The sequence below is a fragment of the Odocoileus virginianus genome, chromosome 2, assembly GCF_023699985.2.
Source record: "Odocoileus virginianus isolate 20LAN1187 ecotype Illinois chromosome 2, Ovbor_1.2, whole genome shotgun sequence".
Lineage (NCBI taxonomy): Eukaryota > Metazoa > Chordata > Mammalia > Artiodactyla > Cervidae > Odocoileus > Odocoileus virginianus.
The window spans coordinates 4,299,001-4,324,635 of record NC_069675.1 but is presented as its reverse complement, the minus strand read 5'-3'; the positions used below and the strand labels follow the sequence as shown (position 1 = coordinate 4,324,635).

At 35.8% G+C, this 25,635-nt stretch overlaps 1 protein-coding gene across 6 annotated transcripts in view; it reads left to right on the top strand.

Moving 5' to 3' along the window:
* Positions 1-25,635, top strand: part of TSGA10 (testis specific 10) — an 85,673-nt gene that overhangs the window by 15,414 nt on the left and 44,624 nt on the right. For 2 of the 6 annotated variants that reach the window (XM_020902594.2, XM_020902593.2), the window contains exons 3-9: positions 8,446-8,661; positions 16,063-16,128; positions 17,226-17,393; positions 18,055-18,210; positions 20,926-21,096; positions 21,189-21,266; positions 22,206-22,357. In XM_020902594.2, the coding sequence (XP_020758253.1) occupies positions 17,343-17,393; positions 18,055-18,210; positions 20,926-21,096; positions 21,189-21,266; positions 22,206-22,357 (608 nt within the window). In that variant the 5' untranslated portion in view covers positions 8,446-8,661; positions 16,063-16,128; positions 17,226-17,342. Of the gene's footprint in view, positions 1-8,445; positions 8,662-16,062; positions 16,129-17,225; positions 17,394-18,054; positions 18,211-20,925; positions 21,097-21,188; positions 21,267-22,205; positions 22,358-25,635 lie in introns of those variants that run through there. The other 4 variants (XM_020902598.2, XM_020902600.2, XM_070474781.1 and 1 more) reach the window with 4 other exon arrangements.

Below are 25,635 nucleotides of genomic sequence, written 5' to 3'. Positions count from 1 at the left end.
GGGTCTTTTCCAATGAGTCAACTCTTTGCATCAGGTGGCCAAAGTATTGGAGTTTCAGCTCCAGCATCAGTCCTTCCAATGAACACCCAGGACTGATCTCCTTTAGGATGGACTGGTTGGATCTTCTTGCAGTCCAAGGGACTCTCAAGAGTCTTCTCCAACACCACAGCTCAAAAGCATTAATTCTTCGGTGCTCAGCTTTCTTCACAGTCCAACTCTCACATCCATACATGACTACTGGAAAAACCATAGCCTTGACTAGACGGACCTTTGTTTGCAAAGCAATGTCTCTGCTTTTTATTTTTTATTTTATTTTTTATGTCTCTGCTTTTTAATATGCTGTCTAGTTGGTCATAACTTTCCTTCCAAGGAGTAAGCGTCTTTTAATTTCATGACTGCAATCACCATCTGCAGTGATTTTGGAACTCAAAAAAATAAAGTCTGACACTGTTTCCACTGTCTCCCCATCTATTTCCCATGAAGTGACTGGACCGGATGCCATGATCTTAGTTTTCTGAATGTTGAGCTTTAAGCCAACTTTTTTATTGTCCTCTTTCACTTTCATCAAACGGCTTTTTAGTTCTTCACTTTCTTCCATAAGGGTGGTGTCATCTGCATATCTGAGGTTATTTATATTTCTCCTTGCAATCTTGATTCTAGCTTGTACTTCTTCCAGCCCAGTGTTTCTCATAATGTACTCTGCATATAATTTAAATAAGCAGGGTGACAATATACAACCTTGATGTACTCCTTTTCCTATTTGGAACCAGTCTGTTGTTCCATGTCCCACTAGCTATCATTAAAAAGTGAAAAATAACAAATATTGATGAGGATGTGGAGAATCAAGTTATTTATGCATTGCTAATGTAAAATGGTTTAACAAAAAAGTTTGATAGTTCCTCAAAAAGTTAAGTATAGAACTACCATGTGATCCAGCTACTCCACTCCCAGGAATATCCTCAAATGATTAAAAGCAGGGACTCAAACAGATACTTGTATTCCAAAGTTCACGATAGCCAAAATGCGGAAACAACCCAGATGTCCATCGACAGATGAATGCATAGACAAAGTGGGGTATATGCAAGCAACGGAACTTTATTCAGCCTTAATTCAGATGGGAGACAACAAGGTGGATGAGCCCTGAAAACGGTGTGCTCATTGATATAAGGTACAGGGCAAATATTGTATGATTCCACTTACAAGAGTTAGACAGATTCATAAGTGATTATTTAATGGTTATAGTTTATGATGATGAAGAAGTTCTGAGAGTTAGATATGGGATGGTTGTACTATGTTGTGAATGTACTTAATGCTACTGAATTTTACACTTAAAAATGGTTGGAGTGGTAAATTTGGGGATGTTCTATTTTACCACAAAAAAAAGTTTTAGAAGTACAGTAACTGAAATTAAAAACTCAACAAGCAAAAACATGGAGAAGAGAAGAATGAATCACTGAACATGAGAGTAGAAACAGAGAAATTACCTAATGTGAACAATAGAAAATAGATTGAAAAAAATGTGAGCAAAACCTCTGGATAGGTGGGCCTATAAGAAATGCTCTGCATTTGGATGGTTGGAGTCCCAGAAAGAGAGGTAAGAGAAGGTGGGGCTGAAAAAATATTTGAAGAAATAATGGCTAAATATTCCCCAAATTTGAAAGAAGGTGGGTGAAAACCTACTAGGGGTCTCCCAAAGAAATCTACCCTGAGGCACTTCATATTCAAACTGAAAAGTAAAGACAAAAAACATTCTGAAAGAAGTGAGAGAAATAATTCATAATTTATAGGGGAGCACCAATTTAAATGACTGCAAATCTGAAAACATGAGGAAGTGGCACAACATTTTTTCAAGTGCTGGAAGAAAAGAACTGTCAACCTAGTACATATTCTGTATTTAGAGAAGTTTCCTTCACAAATGAAGGGAAAATTAAGATGTTCTCAGATGAAGAAAACTGAGTTTGTTGCCAGCAAAGCTACCCTAAAAGAATAGCTAAAGGAATGTCTCTAGTGAAGAAGGAAGTGATTAAAGGTGTAGTCTTGGAAGAACAAGAGGGAAGGAAGAACAATCCATAGAGCAAAAACATGGACAACTTTCATAGAGTTTCCTTTTCTACTTTTCTGAATTATGTCTGTCAAATGTATTTCTCAATGCATGCAAAGGGAACATTTAAGACAATTATTTTATTAATAGAGGAGGGTAGGGGACATAAAGGGAGGTAATAACTTTCACTTCACTTGAACTAGTAAAATGTAGGATGTGATGTGTGCTCAGTCACTCAGTTGTATCTGATTCTTTGCAGCCCCATGGCCTGTAGCCCACCAGGCTCCTCTGTCCATGGAGTTTTCCAGGCAAGAATGCTGGAGTGGGTTGCCATTTCCTACTCCAGAGAGTCTTCCCTACCCAGGGATCGAACTCATGTCTCTTGCATTGGTAGGTGGATTCTTTCCCAGTTGTACCACCTAGAAAGCCCGTAGGCTGTGATAGCTTATGAATATAAATGAAACACCTAGAGCAACAACTAAGAATCTCTACAGAGAGACATACTGAAAATTGCTATGTATAAATCAGAATGGAATTCTAAAAAATGTTCAAGTAACTCAGAGGAAAGCAGGTAAAATAAAACAAAAATTAAAAAAAAACACAGAAAACAACAAAAAAATCACACTTGAATCTTAGCATAAAAGTAAATACATTAAATATATGTAATCTAAATACACCAATTAAAAGAAATTGTCATGGTAGATTAAAAAAAAAAATGACCTAGCTTTATGCTATCTATGAGAAATTCACTTAAAATATAATGATATAGCTAGCTTGAAAGGCGTTCAGACCCGAATGAAGAAATAAAACTTTCCCTGTTTATAGATGACGTGATCTTCTTCCTGGAAAATCTTATAAAATCTACAATGTAGAAACTGGAACTAATAAATAAGTTCAAAAGGTCAGAATACAAGACAAACATATTGTATATTTGTATATTATAATTTAGTTGTAGAAATAAAAAATGCAATACCATTTACAATCACTCAAATAGAAAATAGAATCTTTGGATATAAATCTAGCTAAATAAGTATGCACTTATGTTCTGAAAACTGTGAAATGTTAATAAGAGAAATCAAAGTAGATTTAAACAAATGTTCAGGGATTGGAAGCCTCAACCTAATAAAGATATCAATTCTTTACAAACTGATATACAGATTTAGTGTGATTTCCATCAAAATCCCAGGAAAAAATAATTTTGAAAAAGAACAAAGTGGAAAGAGTCATTCTCCTTGATTTTATTTTATTTACTTATTTATTTTTTCTCCTTGATTTTAAAACTTAATATATGGCTACAATAATCACAATTGTATGGTATTGCTAGAGTAATAGACACAGGTCAATGATACAGAATAGAGAATCCAGAAATAGCCTTACACAAGTACAGCCAGACAGTTTCTGGCAGAGGTACAAATGCAGTCTAATGAAGAAAGGGAGTCTTTTCAACAAAAGTTGTTCGATATTTTTTAGGGAAAAAAATTAGCCTGGACCTAAACCTCACACCTTACACAAAAATTAACTCAAAGTGGATCAAATGTAAAACAAAGCTATGAAACTTTTAAAAGATAACAGGAAAAAATCTTCAGGATCTTGGACTTGCTGAAGAGTTCTTAGACATGACAGCAGAAGTATGATTCATAAAAGAAAAAATTGATGATTTGAATTTCATCAAGACTTAAGCCCTTTGCTCTGCAAAAGTCCCCATTAATACAATGAAAAGATAAGCCACAATCCCTGTTTCTGTCAAAGGGCTCGTATAGAGAACAAACGTGAACTCTCAAAACTCAACAGGTTAAAAAAAGCAAACAGTCCAAGTAGAAAATGAACAAAGGATATGAAGATATATTTCACAGAATGAAATACAGTAGACAAACAAAAAGATGTTCATCTTTTCTAACAGGGAAATACAAATTAAGACCATGATGATATAACAATGCATATTGTTGAGAGCAGTTAAAATAAAAAGTAGTGATAATACCAAAAGCTGGTAAAAATAAGGATCACTCATATATTCCTGATGGCAATGGGGAATGGTACAGCCACTTTGAAAATAGTTTAGTTCTTAAAATACTAGACATACATTTACTGTACAACTCAGAAATTTTCCTCTTGGGAATTTATTCCAGAGATATGAAAATTATGTTCACTCAAAAACCTGTATATAGTTGTTCATAGCAGCTTTATTTGTTATAGTCCCAAACTGGAAACATCTAAAATTTTGCTTAATTGGTGAATGATTAAACAAACCACGGTAATCCATACTGTGAAATATTACTCAGCAATGACAAAGAACTGTTGCTCCATATAGCAATTGAGATATCAAGGGCACTGTTTTGAGTGAAAAAACCAATGTCAACAGATAACATGCTGTGATCTGTATCAGCTGACTCTGTTTATGTTATGTTGTTGTTGCTAAGTTGTGTCCAACCCCAGGGATTGCAGTGCGCCAGGTTCCCTGTTCTTCACTGTTCCTGTAGTTTGCTCAAACTCCTGTAGGTTGAGTTGGCGATGTCGTCCAACCATCTCATCCTCTGTTGCCCCTTTCTCCTCCTGCCCTCACTCTTTCCAGCATCAGGGTCTTTTCCAGCGTGTCGGCTCTTCACGTCAGGTGACTGAAGTATTGGAGCTTCAGTTTCAGCATCAATCCTTCCAATGAATATTCAGGGTTAATTGCCTTTAGGATTGACTGGATTAATCTCCTTGCAGTCCACGGGACTCTGAAGAGTCTTCTCCAACACCACAGTTAATGGTCTAACTCTCACATCCGTACATGACTACTGGAAAAACCATAGCTTTCACTATGTGGAATTTTGCCAGCATTTATTTATGTTGTCTACCTATTTATGTTGCGTTCTCCAAATGACAAAATTATAGAGATTAATGACTGTTGACATTTAAGGGTGAGGAGAGAATGGCTGTGACTGTAAAGGAGTAGTGGGAGGCTGACCTTTGTGGAGATGGAATAGTTCTGTACCTTACGGAGGTGGTAGTTATAGCAGCTCACACATGATAAAATGATATAGACCAGTAGATACACATTGTTCCAATGTCAGATCTCTGGGTTTGACATTGTGCTGTAATTATTTAGGATATAACTGTTGGAAAAACTGGATTAAAGGCACAGGAGCCTCTCTACTACCGTTACAGCTTCCTGTGAACTTTTAGTTATTTCAAAATAAAAGTTTTTTTTAAAATAAAAACTTGTGTTTGATTACCTGTTATCTGCCAGCAATTTTACTTGAACTTTTAGATCTCTCTAACTTTCCCTGCAAATTATAGGTATTCTCCCCATTTAACAGATGAGACCTAGGAGGCTTCATTTGTTTTTTCTGAAATCAGATGCATCTCTTAGGATCAAGAAAATCTGGTAAATTGCCTCAGGTCAAGTGACTGGTGAAGAACTACAGCAAGCTTTAAACCTGGCTGCCTCAGTCCAAAAGCCCATGTCCTAAAAAAGAAAAAAACAAAAAGAAATCAAAAGAAAAAACCAAAAGCCCATGTCCTTTCTCACCTTCTGCTCTAAGTACTTGTGTCTTGGTATTAAATAAAAGTAGGGCTTAATGTTGAGGTGAGCATTATAATATTAATGCTAATATTATAATATTAGCATTATTATAATGCTAATAATTTATGCTAATAATAGTTTAGCATTATAGGATAGATATATGATAAATGACACAGAAATGAGAGGTATGTTGATCCAGATAGAAACATGAGCCCTTTAAAGTTACTTAGAATTTAGTGGAAGGGTCAGGGAAGTAAAGACATGATTATAATAGATCTTATAAAAATACTAAGATAAAACTATATAAGAAGATTTTTATATATATAAGAGGTTACAGGCTTCTCCTCTCCAGAAGAGAGAAATCTGTAACCTCTCCTGCGGCAGTGGAAGGTTAGCAAACAGGTTTAGCCTGTTCTTGTTGCTCAGAGACATGTTGCTATAGAAGCCATGAACAAAGACAAAAAGACAGACAGACAAATTGAAGTTTGTTTGATTATCCCACATCCTGTAGTTTGAGAAAAATACTAGTAATGAAAGTAGGTAATGAGAGCAGGGGAAAGGAAAGAAACTTAGTGCAATCATGGATGAGAAGAGCCAACAGGATCTCACTGCATAGTTTCTGTACTAGTTACTAAAGGTGAGCTGCAGGTTGTTTTAAAGTTCCTAGAGGCAAAGGCAACAAAGAAATTGTAGTTAAATAATTTATGGTCCAAAGGATAAAAACAAACCAGGTATACAAAGAAGTACATTTTTTCCTGAAACTGGAGACCTGAGCAAAGTTCTCCCTGAGGGTTCTTTTTTTTAATTTATTGAAGTATAGTTGATTTATAATGTGTTAGCTTCTGATGTGTACAGCAAAGTGATTCAGTTATATGTATATTATTTTTCATATTCTTTTCCATTATGGTCTATTACAGAATATTGAATATAATTCCCTGGGCTATACAGTAGGGTCTAATTATTTATGCATTCTATATCCCTGAGGATTCTCCCAAAGAGGGTTCTGTAACATAGTATATAGCACTTTTACAATAAATTCCCTAATAGAGGTTTTAAAATGAGTTTAGCGAGATTGTTTCTTCTTTCTTAATTAATTTTTATTGGAATATAGTCGCTTTACAATGTTGTGTTAGTTTCTACTGTACAACAAAACGAATCAGCCATCCGTACACATGTCTCTCCTTCCTTTTGGACTTCCTTCCTGTTCAGGTCACCACAGTGCTTAAGGAGAGTCTGTGTGAGACTGTTTCTTACAATCTGTCTAGAAGTTAGGTATATATTGAAGATGGTGGAAAGGGCTTTACAGGCAGTAGGCCTTCGATCACAGATGGAATTTGTTCGTCTCATTCTCACTGTAATGAAGCACCGAAGGCTACAGGAATTACCTCAAATTTGCAGTTTCAAAGAATTTTTAGCTGTTGTTGGGATAAGACCAAAAAAGAAGAGGGTAGGAGGTATTGCTGCCATTCAGCCTGATTGTGATAAAAGCTCAACTAAACAAATAGGTGCATTTACAGTTACCTTTTTGCTTTTTTTTAAAAAAGTTTCTTCACATTTTTTCTCATTTCCTGGGTTTGACAACTTAAATTCTTTACATGTAAATCTCACGTGTTAAGGTGCCTTGTTTTACCGTTGTTTAGTCGCTCAGTTGTGTCAGATTCTTTGCAACCCCATGGACTATATAGCCCACCAGGCCCCTCCGTCCATGAGATTTCCCAGGCAAGAATACCAAAGTGAGAGTTGGGTTAAAATAATGATTTTTCTCATCTTCTTGAGCATAATAAATGTCATTGTACTACACTTAGTTATATGTAATTCATGACCTTTAGGATACTTCCTTATATATGTGACAAATATTACAGTTTATATTTTTAAAGAAAACTTTGTTGATTTTGATGGTTTGGAAAGAGCTGTCTAGTTCTTTGAAAAGGGCACGGTTATAACAAAAAAAAATAATGCTAGAGCTAAGAAAAATGTTACATAAGGGGTCTGGCAATTTTAGATGCTCTTTAAAGACCAAAATTGTTTTTTCTTCTTTATACATCTTACACCAACATAGTGCCTTGGATATAGTAGGTACTCAGTAAATATTTGTTAAATATACAAGACAGATCTTATGGAAAAAGACCTTTGTGCCACCACTTTATCTCAGATATTTCTTTTATGGCATTTACATACTGTATTTTTGTTTTCTTAAGTAAACAATACATTCACCTTGAGCAGATACTTAACCTATCTTTGTATCTTTTGAATTTAACAAAATTCTTAACATATTATCCTTATTCAATGAGTCTAACCTATTTTTTTTCCTTTAAAGGCATTTGGATACCTTCGTGATAGAAAAGGCCCTTTTCTTCATCCATTGATGGTTTGCTAGTGGGCTGGGAAAGGAAGCTGTGGTCCTCCACTTTAGTCAGCAAATACTTGATTGATTTGGTATCAGTATTTAGCTTAGTCAAGTAAGTTACTGATATGTTCAAAAGGATTTTTCTGAAGAGTTGACATATTTTGATAACAATAATTAGAAATTTAATTCTAAAGAATGCCTAATCGGTGATTTTAATGATAATAATATAATAATAATTATTTCAAGACTGGTTCCTTGTCTGCAGATACAAGTATTTGGCAATTTTTCTAAAAAATCAAGCTAAGTTTTTCTGTTTCTAAGCTGAAAATTGTCTTGAGAGTTATAGCTATATAAACCTCAAAGTATTTATTTAGTATATATTTTTCAGATAGGTAATATAGTCACATGGTATGAAATTCAGAAAAAAGATATATAGTTAAGTTTCCCTGCCAGGGAAGCAAACCTTCTTTCTTGAATCCAGTCACCTAGTTGTTCTCAGAGGAAAGCTAAGGAAATCTTTTAATGTGCTTATTTGCTTTCTCATTACAACAGATTGAAGATCTCAAACAGACAAATCATGGGTTGGAAGAATATGTTAAGAAACTCTTGGATAGTAAGGAGGTGGTAAGCAGTCATGTAGATGATTTAACCAGCCACAATGAGCATCTTTGTCAAGAATTGATTAAAATTGACCAACTAGCAGAGCAACTAGAAAAAGAAAAAAATTTTGTGGTGGATACCGCTGACAAGGAACTTGAAGAAGCAAAGGTACTAGATTTATCACTAATCAGGTTTTTTTTAAATTGAGGTATAATAGACATGTTACATTATGTTAGTTTCAAATGTGCAAAATAATGAATCGATATTTGTATATATTGTAAAATAATCACCATAACAAGTCTAGTTAACCTCCAACTAACTACTGATCAGGATTTTAGTTCTGTTTAAACATCATGGAATTATTAATTCGGGCTTCCCTGGTGGCTCAGTGGTGAAGAATCCGCCTGCCAATGCAGGAAACTCAGGTTCAATCCCTGGTTTGAGAAGATCCCCTGGAAATGACAACTGTCTCCAGTATTCTTGCCTGGAGCATCCCATGGACAGAGGAGCCTGGCAGGCTACAGTCCATGGGGTCAAAAAAAGAGTTGGACACAACTTAATAATTAAACAACAACAAATTATTAATGCAGTAGGAAAAGTGATATACTCATATCATCTGAAGGTTTTTTAGATTTGACATTGTAATTGTCTATTCTAAGGGTTAAATTATATTGTGCTTCATATTTTATTTCTTTAAAAAAATTCGCTCAAAATATTTCCTAAGTAATATGTGCTCGTGTTCAGTTGTGTCTGCCTCTCTGCAACCCCATGGACTGTAGGCCTCCAGGCTCCTCTGTCCATGGGATTCTCCAGGCGAGAACACTGGAGAGGGTTGCCATCTCCTCCTTCAGAGGATTTTCCCAGCCTAGGGATCGAAGCTGCAGCTCCTGCATTTCTGCATTGGCAATCGGATGCTTTACCACTGAGTCACCTGGGAAGCCCAAGTAATATGTAGTCACAGTAAAAACTTTAAGCAATGGGGATGTTCTATATGTAGAAGAGTTCTCTTTCTCCGTAATCCTTTTATCTTCTGCAGAGGTATCTGCCAACAAATAGATATGTATATTTCCATTCTTCTTTTTTGTTTTCACACACACACACACACACACGAAATTTATTTCACACTTAAAAAAAAGATGTTTTTCTTAAACCTCAGTTTTAAGTTTCTATGTGGTTGTATTTATCAGTCTTGACCAACTTCTGAGTTTTGATCTTTGATGTTTTTGAGTTCCCACTCCCTTTTTAAAACATTTGAATATATTTTACCTTTTTAGAGCAGTTTTAGGTTCAGAGAAAAATGAAGCAGAAGGTAGAGAGATTTCCCATATACTCCTTGCCCTCACATATGCCTACTGTTCCCCATTATCAGCATCCTCCAGCAATGGTATATTTGTCACAGTTGATAATGAACTGACATCATGATCACCCAGAGTCCACGGTTTGCCTCAGGTTTCACTCTTGATGTTGTACAGTCTACAATTTGAACAAATGTAAAATGGCATGTATCTACCATTATAGTATAAAACGGAGTAATTTCACTGCCCTAAAAATATTCCTCTGAAAATCTCCACCTAGTTTTGATCATTGTTTGGGAAGGCCTTCTCACCTCAGAAACAACAAGAATAACCTCTATAGTTTTAAGAGTTTTAATATGTATATTTAAAGTTTTAATCCTCTGGAATTTCTTTTTGTTCTAGTATGAGGTAGAGTTGATTAGTCCTTTCTTCAGTCACTGACATGAAGTGCCATTTTAACAGCCACTACATTCTTATATGTGCATAGATATGTTTCTAGACTTTTTGGTTTCATTGATTCATTTGTTATTTTCTGTGCCACTACCATATTATTTTAATAACTAGCTTTATGATTTTTTTTTACATAAAAACATTTGTTTATTTATTTATTATTTTTAAATTTTGACCTTGCTGGGTCTTCATTGTGGTACATGGGCTTCTCTTATTCTGGAGCATGGGTTCTAGAGCACATGGGGTCAGTAGTTGCAGTGTGCGGGCTTAGTTGCCCTGTGGCACGTGGCATCTTAGTTCCCCAGATAGGGATCGAACCTGCATCCTCTGCATTGGCAGGCAGACTTTTCAACCACTGGACCACCAGGGAAGTCCCATGATATTTTGCTAAACATTTTATTTCTTGATTAAATTTTGGCACCCTACCATGACCTTTAGAAGATAGGAATTTAAGCAGTATTATAAAATGAAAGTTTCATTTCTCTTTGCTGTCTTAATAGCTTATAGGCAACTCACAGAGTATGTCTGAAAGCCAAAAACCAACCTATTGAATTTTTAAGTGAAAACATGTGATTGATTTTATTAATCACTAAATTAATAAATTGTGTCTGTGAGAAGATAGTTTCCCAAAGCTAATTGTTATTGCATGTTAGTTCTTGAACATTCTTTTAATGTATTCTTGGTAGCATATGATAAAGCACTTAATTAATGATCTAGCTGCAAACATAAGTTATTGAAGGCATTATTTATTATAGTAATTTGAAACATAAGAGCTAGGTATGAACACCAGGCTGGTATTTGCTTATCTGCAGTAACCTCACTTACTCAGAATGTGTAAAGGATAAGTCTGTAGTAGTGAAAAGTCTGAATAATGGAATACTCAAATACATGAAGTTTATTACACTATCTTCTTTAATAGTGTTGCCTGGAGAAGGTCCTTAGAAGAACTACTTGAGAGAGTAGATAAGAATGATTTGATTTGTGTTTAATTTGCAATTTATCTTATAATGGTTGCTGCCAAAGTCTTTGGAGGATATTTAAAAGTAACTTAGGACTTCCCTGTCAGTCCAGTGGTTAATACTCCTAGCTTCCAAGCTGGGAGCATGGGTTTGACCCCTGGTGGGGGAACTAAGTTCTCACATGCCACGTGGCCAAAAATATAAATAAATGTAGCTTAACTAACTATTTTAAACATTCTTAATAAATTCTTTTGTTTGTATTGTTTCTTTTAAAATAATAGTTATCCTTCATTCACAGTTTAATGGTAAATTGAGTTCAGTCTTATTTATAAAAATTATCAAAAAACACTGAATTGATGTTTAATTATGTCTTTCTTGTTTTCTTCTTCAAATTTAAAATTAACAGCATTCCTTCCCAGACTGTGGGAAGCCTAGTTGGCCAAATTCTTCTATAAGGAGAATGCCTAGTTTTGAAGTATTGATTTTAAAGGGTTGTTAGAGTCTGTGTTTTAGACAGAGAGTCCTCTTTCAGAATGAACCTTCTGCTATCAGAAAAGGAGAATTTCAGGAATGGAAAATATCTAAAATAAAAGATCTTGGATTTACCTAAAACTGAAAATATTAAATTTGTAAATGGAAATTCTGTCCATCTCAGAAGAGTGTTTCTAGGAAAGAGATATCCATATATGTATAATGTGGAAAGTCTGGTGTACTTGAGAATTGGAAAGCTATTTGTAGAAGAGGTGGGCTGCAGTTTTAGGGAAGAGATAACATTGTTGATACAGGGAAAGTATTAAAAAGTTAACAGAGAGAGGACAAAATGGAAATAGGTCCTTTTTGTTGGTGAAAGATCCTGAAATGAAAGCACCAACCTCAATAAGCAAATGTGCCATGTAGAATGGGGATTAGAAAAAATGCATGACCTGTGCTGGGAATATGAACCCCAGTGCAATGTTGTTATCAAGTCACTGAGTGTACAGTTTAGGCATCCAGTCCCGGGGTAGAGTGTCTTTGTCTGATTTGTGAGATGAGACTTGAAACGAGAATTTCTAATCTGAGAGATGAGAATGTTTGGGTTCCTATACTGTTTAAGATTGTGCTTTAGGTATGTGGAAGTAGAGTCTGAGGCTAAAGCTACTGTTAGTTTGTCTAGAATTGAAATAGTATTAAATTTATTTACTCAGAAGAGTTTACTTTTAGCCATGTTTTTAAAGTCCACTGAGTAACTTCTTTCCATCATTTATTCCATTAAAATGTTTTGAGGAACTTCCCTGGTGATCCAGTGGTTAACACTTTACCTTCCAATGCAGGGGTTGTAGGTTCAATCCCTGGTCCAGGAACTAAGACCACATATGCCTTGAGGCCAATAAACCAAAACACAAAACAGAAGCAGTATTGTAACAAATTCAGTAAAGGATTTAAAAATGGTCCACATCAAAAAAAATCTTAAAAAAATAAATTAAAAAATGAAATGTTTTGTTTCTTCATACAATTTATATTTCTAATTAAAAATGAGGCCATTATTGGATAGCATGACCGATTGAATGAATATGAATTTGAGCAAACTCCAGGAAATAGTGAAGGACAGGGAAGCCTATTATATTATCTATAGCCATGTAACAAATTACTATTGAACTTTAATTACTTCAAACAACAAATATTAACATCTCACAGTTTCCAGTGCAACTTAGCTGAGTAGTTCTGGTTTACCATTTCTGAGGAAACTGTAATTAAGATGATGGTCAGGCTGTAGTCATGGCTTGACTGTGTACTGGTAGATTTGCTTTTAAGATGACTTATTCAGATGACCCTTGGCTTTTGACAGGAAACTTAGTGTCTTGGGCTTCCCTGGTGGCTCAGTGGTAAAGAATCCATCTGCAATGCAGGAGACTGGGGTTCGATCCCTGGGTCTGAAAGATCCCCTGGAGAAGGGAATGGCAACCCACTCCAGGATTCCTGCCATGGACAGAGGAGCCTGGTGGGCTCCAGGCCACAGGGTCACAAAGAGGCGGCCACGGCTGAGCGACTAACACTGGCTTTTCACGTGGTGCCTGGCCAGGTGGGCCTCTCCCTAGGTTGTTCGGTATATTCTTCATGGCAGCTGGCTTCCCTCTGCCACAGTGATCCAGAAGAAACAAAGAGGAAGAGTTTCCAGTCTCAAAATTTACATACTGTCACTCCCACATACCTTGTTCCTGAGAAGAGAGTCCCCAAGTATGGACAGCACTTAAGGGGAGGGGAATTAAGCTCCATTTTTTGAAGGCAAGAGGATCAGAATTGAGACATATTTTAAAGCTACCATGACCATAAGCCTACTTTTATCTTTTCACTTTGAGTTGTTTATCATTCACGACTTAATGCAGTGTTTCCCAGAGTGTTGAACGCAAGTTTCTGAAACATGAAGAAACAGAACTGTAGTTTTATCATCACTAGTTTTGTCATGCAATTTATATTTTTAATTAACATAGGGCCATTATTAGACTGGATCTCTGGTAACTCTTGTCATTACTGTTACTTTATATGTGATTCAGTCAAAAATACTTTAGAACCTACCATGTGGAAGACAAAGCATAAAGCCTGTGTATGTGTCTAACCCACGCCCCCAACCACACCCACACTGATTCCCTCCTCTCTCTCCCCTGCTTCATGTTTCTCTAGCACTTTCCTCCTTCCTCCCTCCCTCTGCTGTAGCCACACTGACCTCCTTCTGTTGCTTGATTTAGCAAACAGTCTTTTCCCTTTTGCTGTAGCTGTATGCTTTGTCTGGAATATTTTTCTTCAGTTTTTCAATGGTTGACTCCCTCAGTGTGGACTTCCCTGATCACCCCATTTTAAATTTTATTCTTTGTAAACACTCCCAATATCCTTAAGGATATTGCTCCTTTTTTCTAATGTACTATATAATTTATTTTTAGGTTTATTTTTTGTCATCTACCAACTAGACTATAAGGTGTCCAAAGGCAAGGATCTTTGTCTATTTCATTCCCTTTTTAAAAATCTAAAGTATAGAACAGGTGTGAGTGTTCATTATATTTTTTCTTGAATGACATAATCACTCTCTGATATATACTTTTCCTATTATCTTTTGTTTTTCTCTTTTCAACTAGAATGTTAGCTCCATGAGGGTAGAGGTTCCTGTTTTATTCCATGCTATAACCAGCATGTGAGACAATCAGAAACACAGTGAGATCCTCATTAAACAATTGTCAAGTGAAGGCAGTAACATCTTTTCATTTGGGCCAGTTATAAAAATTTTTTTCAGAGTGGAATAAGCATTAAACTTTTTTCTCTTGATAAAAGTAATGTATTTTTTTAAATAGAAGAGTATAATGAAGAAAATAATATGTACCATAATCACACCTTGCTATACCTAGACATAATCTATCTTGCTCAGTTTACATACTATTGATTATAGTCCATCTGTTTTTGGGATATGTATGTATAAATTCGTTTTTTACCAGAATGTGTCATACTGGATAAAATTTTTGACAGTATGAGTTTTTATACTTAATTTTTATGAACACCTTTACACATAGATAGACCTATGCCAACAAAGTTCCATCTAGTCAAAGCTATGGTTTTTCCAGTAGTCATATATGGGTGTGAGAGTTGGACCATAAAGAAAGCTGAGTGCCAAGGAATTGATGCTTTTGAACTGTGGTGTTGGAGAAGACTCTTGAGAGTCCCTTGGACTGCAGGGAGATCTAACCAGTCCATCCTAAAGGAAATCAGTCCTGAGTATTCATTGGAAGGACTGATGCTGAAGCTCTAGTACTTTGGCCACCTAATGTGAAGAGCTGTCTCATTGGAAAAGGCCCTGATGCTGGGAAAGATTGAAAGCAGGAGGAGAAGGGGACAACAGAGGATGAGATGGTTGGATGGCATCACCGACTCAATGGACATGAGTTTGAGCAAGCTCCAGGAATTGGTGATGGACAGGGAAGCCTGGCGTGCTGCAGTCCATGGGGTCACAAAAAGCTGGACACGACTGAGCGACTGAACTTACACATAATTCAGAATAGATCCACATCTTTTTAGTGTTTAGATAGTAGTAAAAATTAAAGCATTGAAAATCATTCAAATTATATATAAGCTTATCCAAACTGTACATGAGTTATATTCCATACTACAACTAACCCTTTAGTATTTCATAAACTAAAATATAACTGCCAGAGAAATCTTAGAACTTTGGTCTAAAGAATAAATGAGAAGAAATAATTCCAGAAAATTCAAATTTTAAAGGGAAACATTTTAGTTTGGAGTAACAAAGGAGGAGGCTATGAATTGAGAAATAAATCCATTAAACTAATATGCCAACTTTTAACAGAGATTTACAGCTTTGCATAAAAACATAACCACTATTCCCTAGGAATGTACAGTCCAGTTATAGACTAAATATATGACCACAAGGCTGTTAAGACAGTGTCATAAAACTGATATAGAAAGTATTTTGTTGGTTGGATTGAATTAAACTATTAAAAGAGCTCACAGGAAAGAGTAATCATTTCTGACTTGGGAAAACTTAACTCCATTCTAGTCATTCTTTTGACTTCCTTATTCTCATCTTCAGAATTATAATTAGTATTAACATTTTCTTTCAGTTTATGAGCAGTAGTTTGGTGATGTGAAATCAAATAGTATTTTATACAAAACATTAGATAATCTAAAGGAACCGCTTCATTTCATTCTAGGTTCTTTTACCATCAAAAGTAGGTAAATATAAAGGAATAAATTATCTTTTCTCTCATAAAATATTTACTGTCTGCATGATTTTAAGTGGCTTTTGTTTCTTATGCTCTCTTTCCAACAAAAGCAATTTAGACATTTCCCACCTAAATAGCATTTTTTTCTGGCTTTTTTTTCAGATTGAGCTCATTTGCCAGCAAAATAATATAAAAGTATTGGAAGATACAATAAAAAGGCTCAGATCTGTAAGTACATTTTTCATAAATAAATGTTAAGTAATCACTTTTGTTCTGTTAGTAGGACTGCAAAAAGTTATACATATGTTTTGGCTCTCATGTGATTTTTGAAAAATAAAAAAGTGTTTTGTTTTCTAAAATCGGCGCTCTCCCTGGTGGACAGGAGTCCTCCCATCTGTAAAAGCGGTGCTGTTCTTGCTCCCTTTCCTTAGTCCATCCTTTCTTAGAGCTGGAGAGAACTTTGGCTTGGTTTTATTAATGTCCTTAGCTGTTACTTGATTAAAATGATGTCTGTGAGTAATTTAATTCTCAAAATATAAGCTGTATTTGTTTACACATTAACTTTTATCCCTCTTAATAACAAATATTTTAAAGTCAAATGTTGTTACTTAGTTCTGAGTAATATGTTCTCTTTAACAATGTGAGATGAAAGTCACTCTGTTTAGGTATTTTAATGTTTTCATTTAAATATTTGAAACACACTCTCTAAAAGTATGTCTGTACTTTTATCCCAATAAAGTATTGGTAAATAAATGTAAAGCAAATGCTTCTGAATATATTAAAGTGAATGGAAATGCACTTGAAAGTATATACAAACAGAACATCCAGCATTCATTTAATTTATTCAATTATTTTATTTTGTTCAGTAAATGTATTAAATTAATCCAACTTTAAATTAATTTATTCATTGAACAATTATTGAATAAAACTTGAAACTATAAATAGATGCTTTAATAGCATACAATTTTCTCGAAGCAAATTAATTTTATTTCTAGAACTTGTAACTAGATCTCTTATAAGAAACAATACTGGCCTCTGAAATTTCTTTACTATTTTTTCTTCAAAATTATTGTGTCACATAGGGACATTTTCAGTGAAATAAAAATACATTACATTCAGAAATCCTGGAAAAGAAAGGTACTAACTGCTTTTAATTTTTTTTCTAACTGCTTTTTAAAAAGTATTGCTGAATTATTATTTTTTGAATTATTTCAAAATACCAAATTTATTATTTTTAAGGATCCTGTTTGCTTTCAACTTGCGTTTAGAAAATGATGATATAGTTTAGCTTGAAATAATGGCCTAATTTTTTCCTCCTTGGCAAGATAATTTTAGAGACTGAAAAAGCACAAAATAAATCTCCTTCCAGACTTGATTCCTTTGTCAAAACTTTAGAAGCAGACAGAGATTACTACAAGAGTGAAGCTCAAAATTTGAGAAGGATGATCAGAAGTAGATCTAAAAGCCCACGACGCCCATCTCCATCTTCTCGGGTAGGTATTTGGAAACTTGTAAGTGTTTTGGAATTTGTTGCTGAAGCAGTGGATTTTATTTTTTGATTCACCTAATCTGGAAATAATTCCTTTTAATTTGGCGTGACTTGGTGTCTCAAGGAGAATGGGAGATGGAACTCTCTTTGATGGCACCGTGGATCATCAAAATTGGTCCTTTATCCCCAGCATTAGTAATGGTTGGGGGGTAATCACACAAATGTGGAGCAATTTGGGATGATGTTGTTTAAAAGAGAAGTGATTTTTAAGCTTTTTTTTCATTATTTCATTATGTACTCATGTTTGCTTAACCAGAAATTGTGTGCAGCCACCAGTAGGATGTTTCTATTAGTGTGTGCGTGTGTATGTGTGTGTGTGTTTTGTTGCTCAGTTGTGTCCGACTGCTTGCAACTCCATGGACTGTATTAGTAACACATGTCAAAGAAGAATTTCACATTAAAAAAAAAATTTTGCTGAAGTATAGTTGATTTACAGTGTTGTGTTTAATTTCACTCTGTACAGCAAAGTAACTCAGTTATATGTACATATTTTCTTTTTCATATTCTTTTCCATTATGGCTCATCATAGGATATTGAATGTAGTTTACCTGTGGTATACAGAAGGACCTTGTTGTTTATTCAGATTTCTCATGTAATAATTTTAGGGTACAAACTGTGATGTAGAGCTTTTGAAGACAACTAGAGACCGTGAAGAACTCAAATGCATGCTGGAAAAATATGAGCGTCATTTGGCAGAAATTCAGGGTAATGTCAAGGTTCTCACATCTGAGAGAGATAAGACCTTTCTTCTGTATGAGCAGGTAAACTTATTTATACGTAAACAAAATATGTAAATACTAGCATTCAGGTCTGCGTGCGTGTTTGTGTGTGCTCAGTCACTTCAGTCGTGTCCAACTCTTTGTGACCCTAGGACAGTAGCTCACTAGGCTCCTCTGTCCATGGGATTCTCCAGGCAAGAATACTGGAGTGGGTTTCTATTCCCTCCTCCAGGGGATCTTCCTGACCCAGGGATTGAACCCAGGTCTCTCATGTCTCCTGCATTGGCAGGTGGGTTCTGTATCCCACCTGGGAAGCCAGCATTTATTTACTGCTGCTGCTGCTGCTGCTAAGTCGCTCCAGTCGTGTCCGACTCTGTGCGACCCCATAGACGGCAGGCCACCAGGCTCAGAGAAGGGTAAATTCTTTCAGTTCTGTGAGAATACTTAAATCTATTAATCAAATTAACATTTTGGAAGTACCTTTGTTCTTATGATGTTCTTAATGAAATATAAAGTATTTGTGTATGTGTACACACACGTTATCCTCATATCCTAGAAAGATGATATACATGCATAGAAATAGCCTGATTTTTAAAATAAGAAATGAGAAAAGTGTTAAGTAACCGGATACAGTGAGTTCAAGGTGAAAATATTTGGATTTGGAGGTTAAAAAATATTAACACATCACTTGTGGTGTACTGTCAATCACTTTAGGAATTGCCATAAAATTTGTTTAATTTCAGAGAGTAAAATCAATTTGTCATTTATCTGTATTTTTAGCTTATGATTGTACAACCCTTATTAAACAAATAGCTTCTTTACTCAATTAAACCCCATATATCACCAACATAATTTTTTCAAAAATATCAAATTTTATTAAGAATTGCAACTACTAAGTGTAAGGTTCTGGGCTTGTTACTGTAAAAGATGGAAAAAATAAGACACTCTTTTCTATGTTTACATTCTAGTTAGGAAGAGAAATATATTGTGTTGTATCTATTTTTTGTTCTTTTAGCATAAGTAGTCTAAAAGATATTATAAGAAATAGAAGAGATGGGTATTTTTTAGTTTTGGCAATTAAGATCTTTGCTGGACTATGTGGAGTTTAAGTCCTGAAGGAAGATGGGGTTTCTTTTATCTTGAAAGGGGTAAAAAGGAACATTCAAGCTAAAGGAATGACCTGAAACAAAGGGTAAAGGCAGGAAAAACAGTGCGTGAATGAATCCATTTATGACTAGAGCAAAAGGTATATGTCAGTGGAGTGAGGTGGGAGCCAAGGCTTGAGAGGTGGACTGGACTAGAGCAGAAGCTTTCACACTTTTTCTGTGAAGGCCCGGGTGAAAAGCAGCTTGGGCCTTGCAGGCTGTGTGAGCGCTGACCCAGCTGTCAGCTCTGTTGTTGCAGTGCAGCAGCCCCAAGAGATAACAAACAGGAGAGTTTGTTCCTGTTATTCAGCCGCTCAGTTGTGTCCAGCTTTTTGCAACCCCATGGCCTGTAGCACGCCAGGCTCCCCTGTGCTTCACTATCTCCCTGAGCCTGTTCAAACTCATGTCCGTTGAATCAGTGATGCCATCCAACCATCTCATCCTCTGTCGTCCCCTTCTCCTCCTGCCTTCAGTCTTTCCCAGCATCAGGGACTTTCCCAATGCGTAGGCTCTTTGTATCATGGGGCGAAAGTTTTAGAGCTTCAGCTTCAGCATCAGTCCTTCCAATGAATATTCAGGGTTGATTTCCTTTAGGATACGGCTGTGTTACTGTATAATTGATTTATAGAGACACAAGTACTTGAATTCCATAGAGTGGTGGGTGTGTGGGAGTCAGGTTAGACTGGGGTAAGAGAGTGGGTGATAAGGAACAGGCAGGGTGTACAAACCATGACACTTAAAAAAAAAAGCTGTCAAAGGAAAAAGAGACAAATGATGATAAATGGGACAGTAGGATTAAGTGACAGTTTTTCAAGATATGGGAGCCGTGTGCATGGCTGAAGAAGTAGAGAAAGAGCCAGTGGAGAGGGTGGTATTTAAAGTGAGACAAATAATTAAAATTGAATTGGGGTATCTTAAAAGACACTTCAGGAAACGAGGTCCAGGAGTCTGGTCAGGGCTTACCTATGGAAATTGGGAAGTAATATATCTTCTTCTGAGACTTAGATACTAGCTGAATAGATAGTGAGCAAAATCAAGAGGAAGGAAGATAAGGGACGGAAGTAGCAAAGTAGGGTATGAAATCACCTGCAGATATGGAATAGACTTGGAACCCAAGGATGGTTGTTGAACCAGTATGTGACGCGTAGGTTGGGTTATCAGTAAGGATCAGTGGGCCTTTCTGTCAGGGTGAAAGTAGTCAAGACCACTGGTAATAGCACATACATTTTTGTAGAGAAATACTGGAACACTATGATAATATTTATTAAACCAGTGTTCTGCCTATATTGTGCTGATTTCAAATTTATTACAAAATGGATGATATATATTGTAGGTACTTCTTAGTAAAACACTCTCTCTTGCATTAACTGCCTCCAAATAATTAATTTTTGGCAAAGATAGTGTAAACCAAACTTCTGTTTGTAGATATTCATTTACATTTGGGGCATCATTTGCATTTATTTGTGTAAGTTCATTAACGAATTATATCATTATCCTGCTGCATGCACATTAATTAATATAGGCTTGCATTTTGTCTGGCTGGATAGAAGATAGCAGTCTTTATTTCTTTCCTAAAGCTTGTTAAACAGAAGTCTATGTATTTAAATAATAGGCACAGGAAGAAATTGCCCGACTTCGACGAGAAATGATGAAAAGCTGTAAGTCTCCTAAATCAACAACAGCACATGCTATCCTCCGGCGGGTGGAGACTGAGAGAGATGTGGCCTTCACTGACTTGCGAAGAATGACCACAGAACGAGACAGTCTGAGGGAGAGGCTAAAGGTTCGAGAAAGAATTTTATCTCTGTGAGGATCTGTGAGATGCAAAACAGCAACATTAAGAGCACCTTTGTTTTGTTTTTGTCTTTTAAACAGATTGCCCAAGAGACAGCATTTAATGAGAAGGCTCACTTGGAACAAAGGATAGAAGAGCTGGAGTGTACAGTTCATAATGTAAAAAAAAGTCACTTTTGCACTTTGGGCTATAAACTGTCAATGGCTCCCCACTTTCCCCGTTTTCTGTGTTCAGAAAAGTTGGTTTTCTCAGATAGCATTTGCGGTCATAAAATGTTTAAGGTGGTGTATATGCTGTAAATTGTCACTTTTTCATTATTTATTTTCTTCTAAAAAATGTGAGTAAAGTCTTTTTTGTGTTAGGTTGTGTATGCTTTTTGTGTATGTTCTTTAAAGAAAAACCATTAGGGATGCATTCTCAGTGATTTTAACACTTTTTCATCTTCCTGTCTCATGATAACATTGCCAGGGACAGAGAAACTGGCTTATTCTTCCTAAACAGTAGCTAGGGTAGAAAAAATTATAACAAAATGAAAACCAATGAGAAAAATATATTTACTCTGAATTTAATTGTGAAGCATCACCATTTTACTAGTTAAGGCTTTGAGATGCTGTCCATATATATTAGAGATATTATGACTATATAAACAGAATTAAGGGAATTCAGCTTTCCGTTACCAACTTTAATCGACTATATTTTTAAATTCATCTTTTATGTTGTATAATGAGTTTGTTTGTTTTAAAGCAATCGACAGGAGTAGACAAAAAAACAGGGTTTTTTTCATAATCCCAGTTTGTATGTGTACTTGTTCATATTGAGCAACAAATAAGAAATCTTCTTGCAAATAGGCTATGTGTGCTATAGTCTAGCTGAACCAGATTGAAAATGTGCATCTACTGTGATAGGCTTTATGGATAAGCTGTGGGCAGCTTGCCCAAGTTCCTACTCCACAGTACCTTGTCCTTGTAGCCTCCAGAAGGTTCACATCTAATCTGACCATCTCATATGCCAGTTTGTACAAAGACAGAATGTCTCTCTTGAGAGATTACTGAGATGTTTTTAGTGATGGCAGTAACCTTGTCATTCTGCTTGTATAGCTTGATGATGAACGTATGGAGCAAATGTCAAATATGACTTTGATGAAGGAAACCATAACCACTGTGGAAAAAGAAATGAAATCACTAGCAAGAAAGGCAATGGATACTGAAAGTGAACTTGGCAGACAAAAAGCAGAGAATAATTCTTTGAGGTAAAGTCAATTACCGTTAAACCAATGGTTTACTACAAATAATAGCTCTGCTTTTTGAAGGATATTTTAGGGTGATAATTAAGTTATTTGTTGACTTTAATTTTCGAAAGGATTATTATGAAGCGGTAGTGGACACGTCAGTACACATTAAATGATTTCCTAAAGGTTAGTTACAGACTGACAGACTGGGAATGCCACACTTATAGGAATCAAACTTCTAGTAATTTTAATCTTGTATTTGCAGAAAGCTTCAGTATTTAGCTGAAATAGCGTTTACAAAGCCCTTCTGGATAAAGAGCATGTTTGACCTTGGCCTTTCACTGTTTAATTTACCTTATAACTTAAATTATGTTCTGGGATCTGAACAGTATAAGAAAACACAAAGGACAGGTTTGACAATAGCTTAGAAAAGGGGTGGTTTAACATCCAGTAAAAGCTGTAGCAAAGAAGTGAGAACATGTAACGGAACTTCTGTTAACTGAATGCCACATACTGTGTAGCTGTTCCTACATACTGCTCTGAAGCGGGAGAAATTCCAGTTAAAGCAACCTACAGGCTGTGGTATAGGGGAGTAAGTTTTTAAAGATCTCCATGTTAGTGGTTTTACTTGTAGTGTCTACAGATGTGAGAAATAGAAATTCTACACATTCGCTCAGGTTGAATTTCAGTGTATCTATAAACGTGTGAAAAATAATAGTTCATGAGTGTGAAATACATTATTTAGTCTACAGATAATACTTGGTTCATATACAAATTCCCAAAGTCGCCTCTTTGGTTTTTCAAGGGTCTGTGGTACATATTGATGCATTGGAATCACTTGTCAGGATAGAGAATTACTCAAATTCTTTCCCTTCATTTATTTATTTATTTTTAATTAATTTATTTATTTTAATTGGAGGCAAATTCCTTTACAATATTGCAGTGGTTTTTGCCCATACATTGACATGAATCAACCATGGGTGTATATGTGTTCCCCATCCTGAACCCCCCTCCCGCCTCCCTCCCCATCCCATCCCTCTGGGTCATCCCAGTGCACCAGCCTGAGCACCCTGCCTCATGCATCAAACCTGAACTGGCGATCTGTTTCACATATGACAATATACATGTTTCAGTGCTATTCTCTCAAATCATCCCACCCTCGCCTTCTCCCACAGAGTCCAAAAGTCTGTTCTATACATCTGTGTCTCTTTTGCTGTCTCACATATAGGGTCATCATTACCATCTTTCTTAATTCCATATATATGCGTTAATATACTGTATTGGTGTTTTTCTTTCTGACTTACTTCACTCTGTATTATTATACAGGCTCCAGTTTCATCCACCTCATTAGAACTAATTCAAATGCATTCTTTTTAATGTCTGAGTAATATTCCATTGTGTATATGTACCACAGCTTTCTTAGCCATTTGTCTGCTGGTGGACATCTAGGTTGCTTCCATGTCCTGGCTATTGTAAACAGTGCTGCAATGAACATTGGGGTACACATGTCTCTTTCAATTCTGGTTTTCTCAGTGTGTATGCCCAGAAGTGGGATTGCTGGGTCATATGGGAGTTCTATTTCCAGTCTTTTAAGGAATCTCCACACTCTTCTCCATAGTGACTGTACTAGTTTGCATTCCCACCAACAGTGTAAAAGGGTTCCTTTTTCTCCTCACCCTCTCCAGCATTTATTGTTTGTAGACTTTTTGATAGCAGCCATTCTGACCGGCATGGGATGGTACCTCATTGTGGTTTTGATTTGCATTTCTCTGATAATGAGTGATGTTGAGCATCTTGTTTGCTAGCCATCTGTATGTCTTCTTTGGAGAAATGTGTGTTTAGTTTTTTGGCCCATTTTTTTTATTGGGTCGTTTATTTTTCTGGCATTGAGCTGCATGAGCTGCTTGTGTATTTTTGAGGTTAACTCTTTGTCAGTTGCTTTGTTTGCTATTATTTTCTCCCATTCTGAAGGCTGTCTTTTCACCTTGCCCTTCATTTATTTTTACTCTCATGCTTGAAGGGATATTGCAGGTTCAGGTGAAATAATAATAATAATAATAATAATAAAATAAGAACAACAACAAAGAAAGCCTTGAAAAATAGAGAAAGTTTCCAAGAAATTTAAATCATCCATGATTCCATAGCCCATGGAAAATGCAGTAATATAGATTTGTTTTTCTAGCCAGAAGTGTTTATGTCTGTATACAAGCTTTCCATGTAATTGAGCTCATCCTATATTAAGTTATATATTTGGCCAATTTCACTTAATCACATACCATAAATATTTTCTCATGTAGTTGGAAGTTCTTTGAAAGCATTTTAGTGGTTTATTAAAAATATTCTGAAAGATAAATATATAATAAATTTGAGGGTTTTGTGTACATTTGTTTTCTTTTAACAGTATTATTAAAGTATAATTGACATGCATATAGTAAAAATTGCACATGCTTAAAGTGTTCAGTCTGGTAAGTTCTGACCTCCGTTTGTACCTGTAAGGCTTTCATCACACTCAAGACAGAAGCCCTGTCCATCACTGTCCAGAATTTTCTCACGCCTGTCTATCCTCTTCCCCAGGCCACCACTGGGTTTGCTTTCCATCACAGACTTATTCAGAGTTTCTAAAATGTTATGATATAAGTGAAATCATGCAGTGTATGTGCTTTTATAGGGCTGCTTTCACTCAGCATAATTACTTTGAGATTTATCCATGTTGTCACATACAATCAATCGTTCATTCATTTTTATTGCTGAGTAGTACTCCATTGTATGGACATACCACATGACCGTTTCGGCTGTTCCCGCCTCAGAGCCATAGTCTAACCATTATGAGCGTGCATACACACGTGAGTCTCTACATGGGTGTGTGCTCTGACTTCGCTTGGGTAGACACCTGAGACTGCAGTGACTGAGTCACATGATGAAGGTGTGTTTAATTTCTGAAAAACCATTCAACGGTTTTCAAAGTGGTTGTGCTGTTTTATTCTACATTTTCACCAGCAGTGTATGAGTGTGCCAGTTGTTACATATCCTCATCAATACTTCATATACAGTATCTTTATAGTTTTAGCCCTCCTAATAGGTATGTATTGTGGTTTTGATTTGCCTTCTCTAATAACTAGTGATTTTGAGCATCTGTTCATGTCATTTTGTGCCATAAATATATCTTCTTTAGTGTCTGTTCAAAACTTTTGCAAACTTTTATGGAGTTATATATATTAATAAGTTGTAAAAATCCTTTCTATATTCTGGATGTAAATTCTTTGTCAGGTACAATATATGTTTGGCATATATTTTTTCCC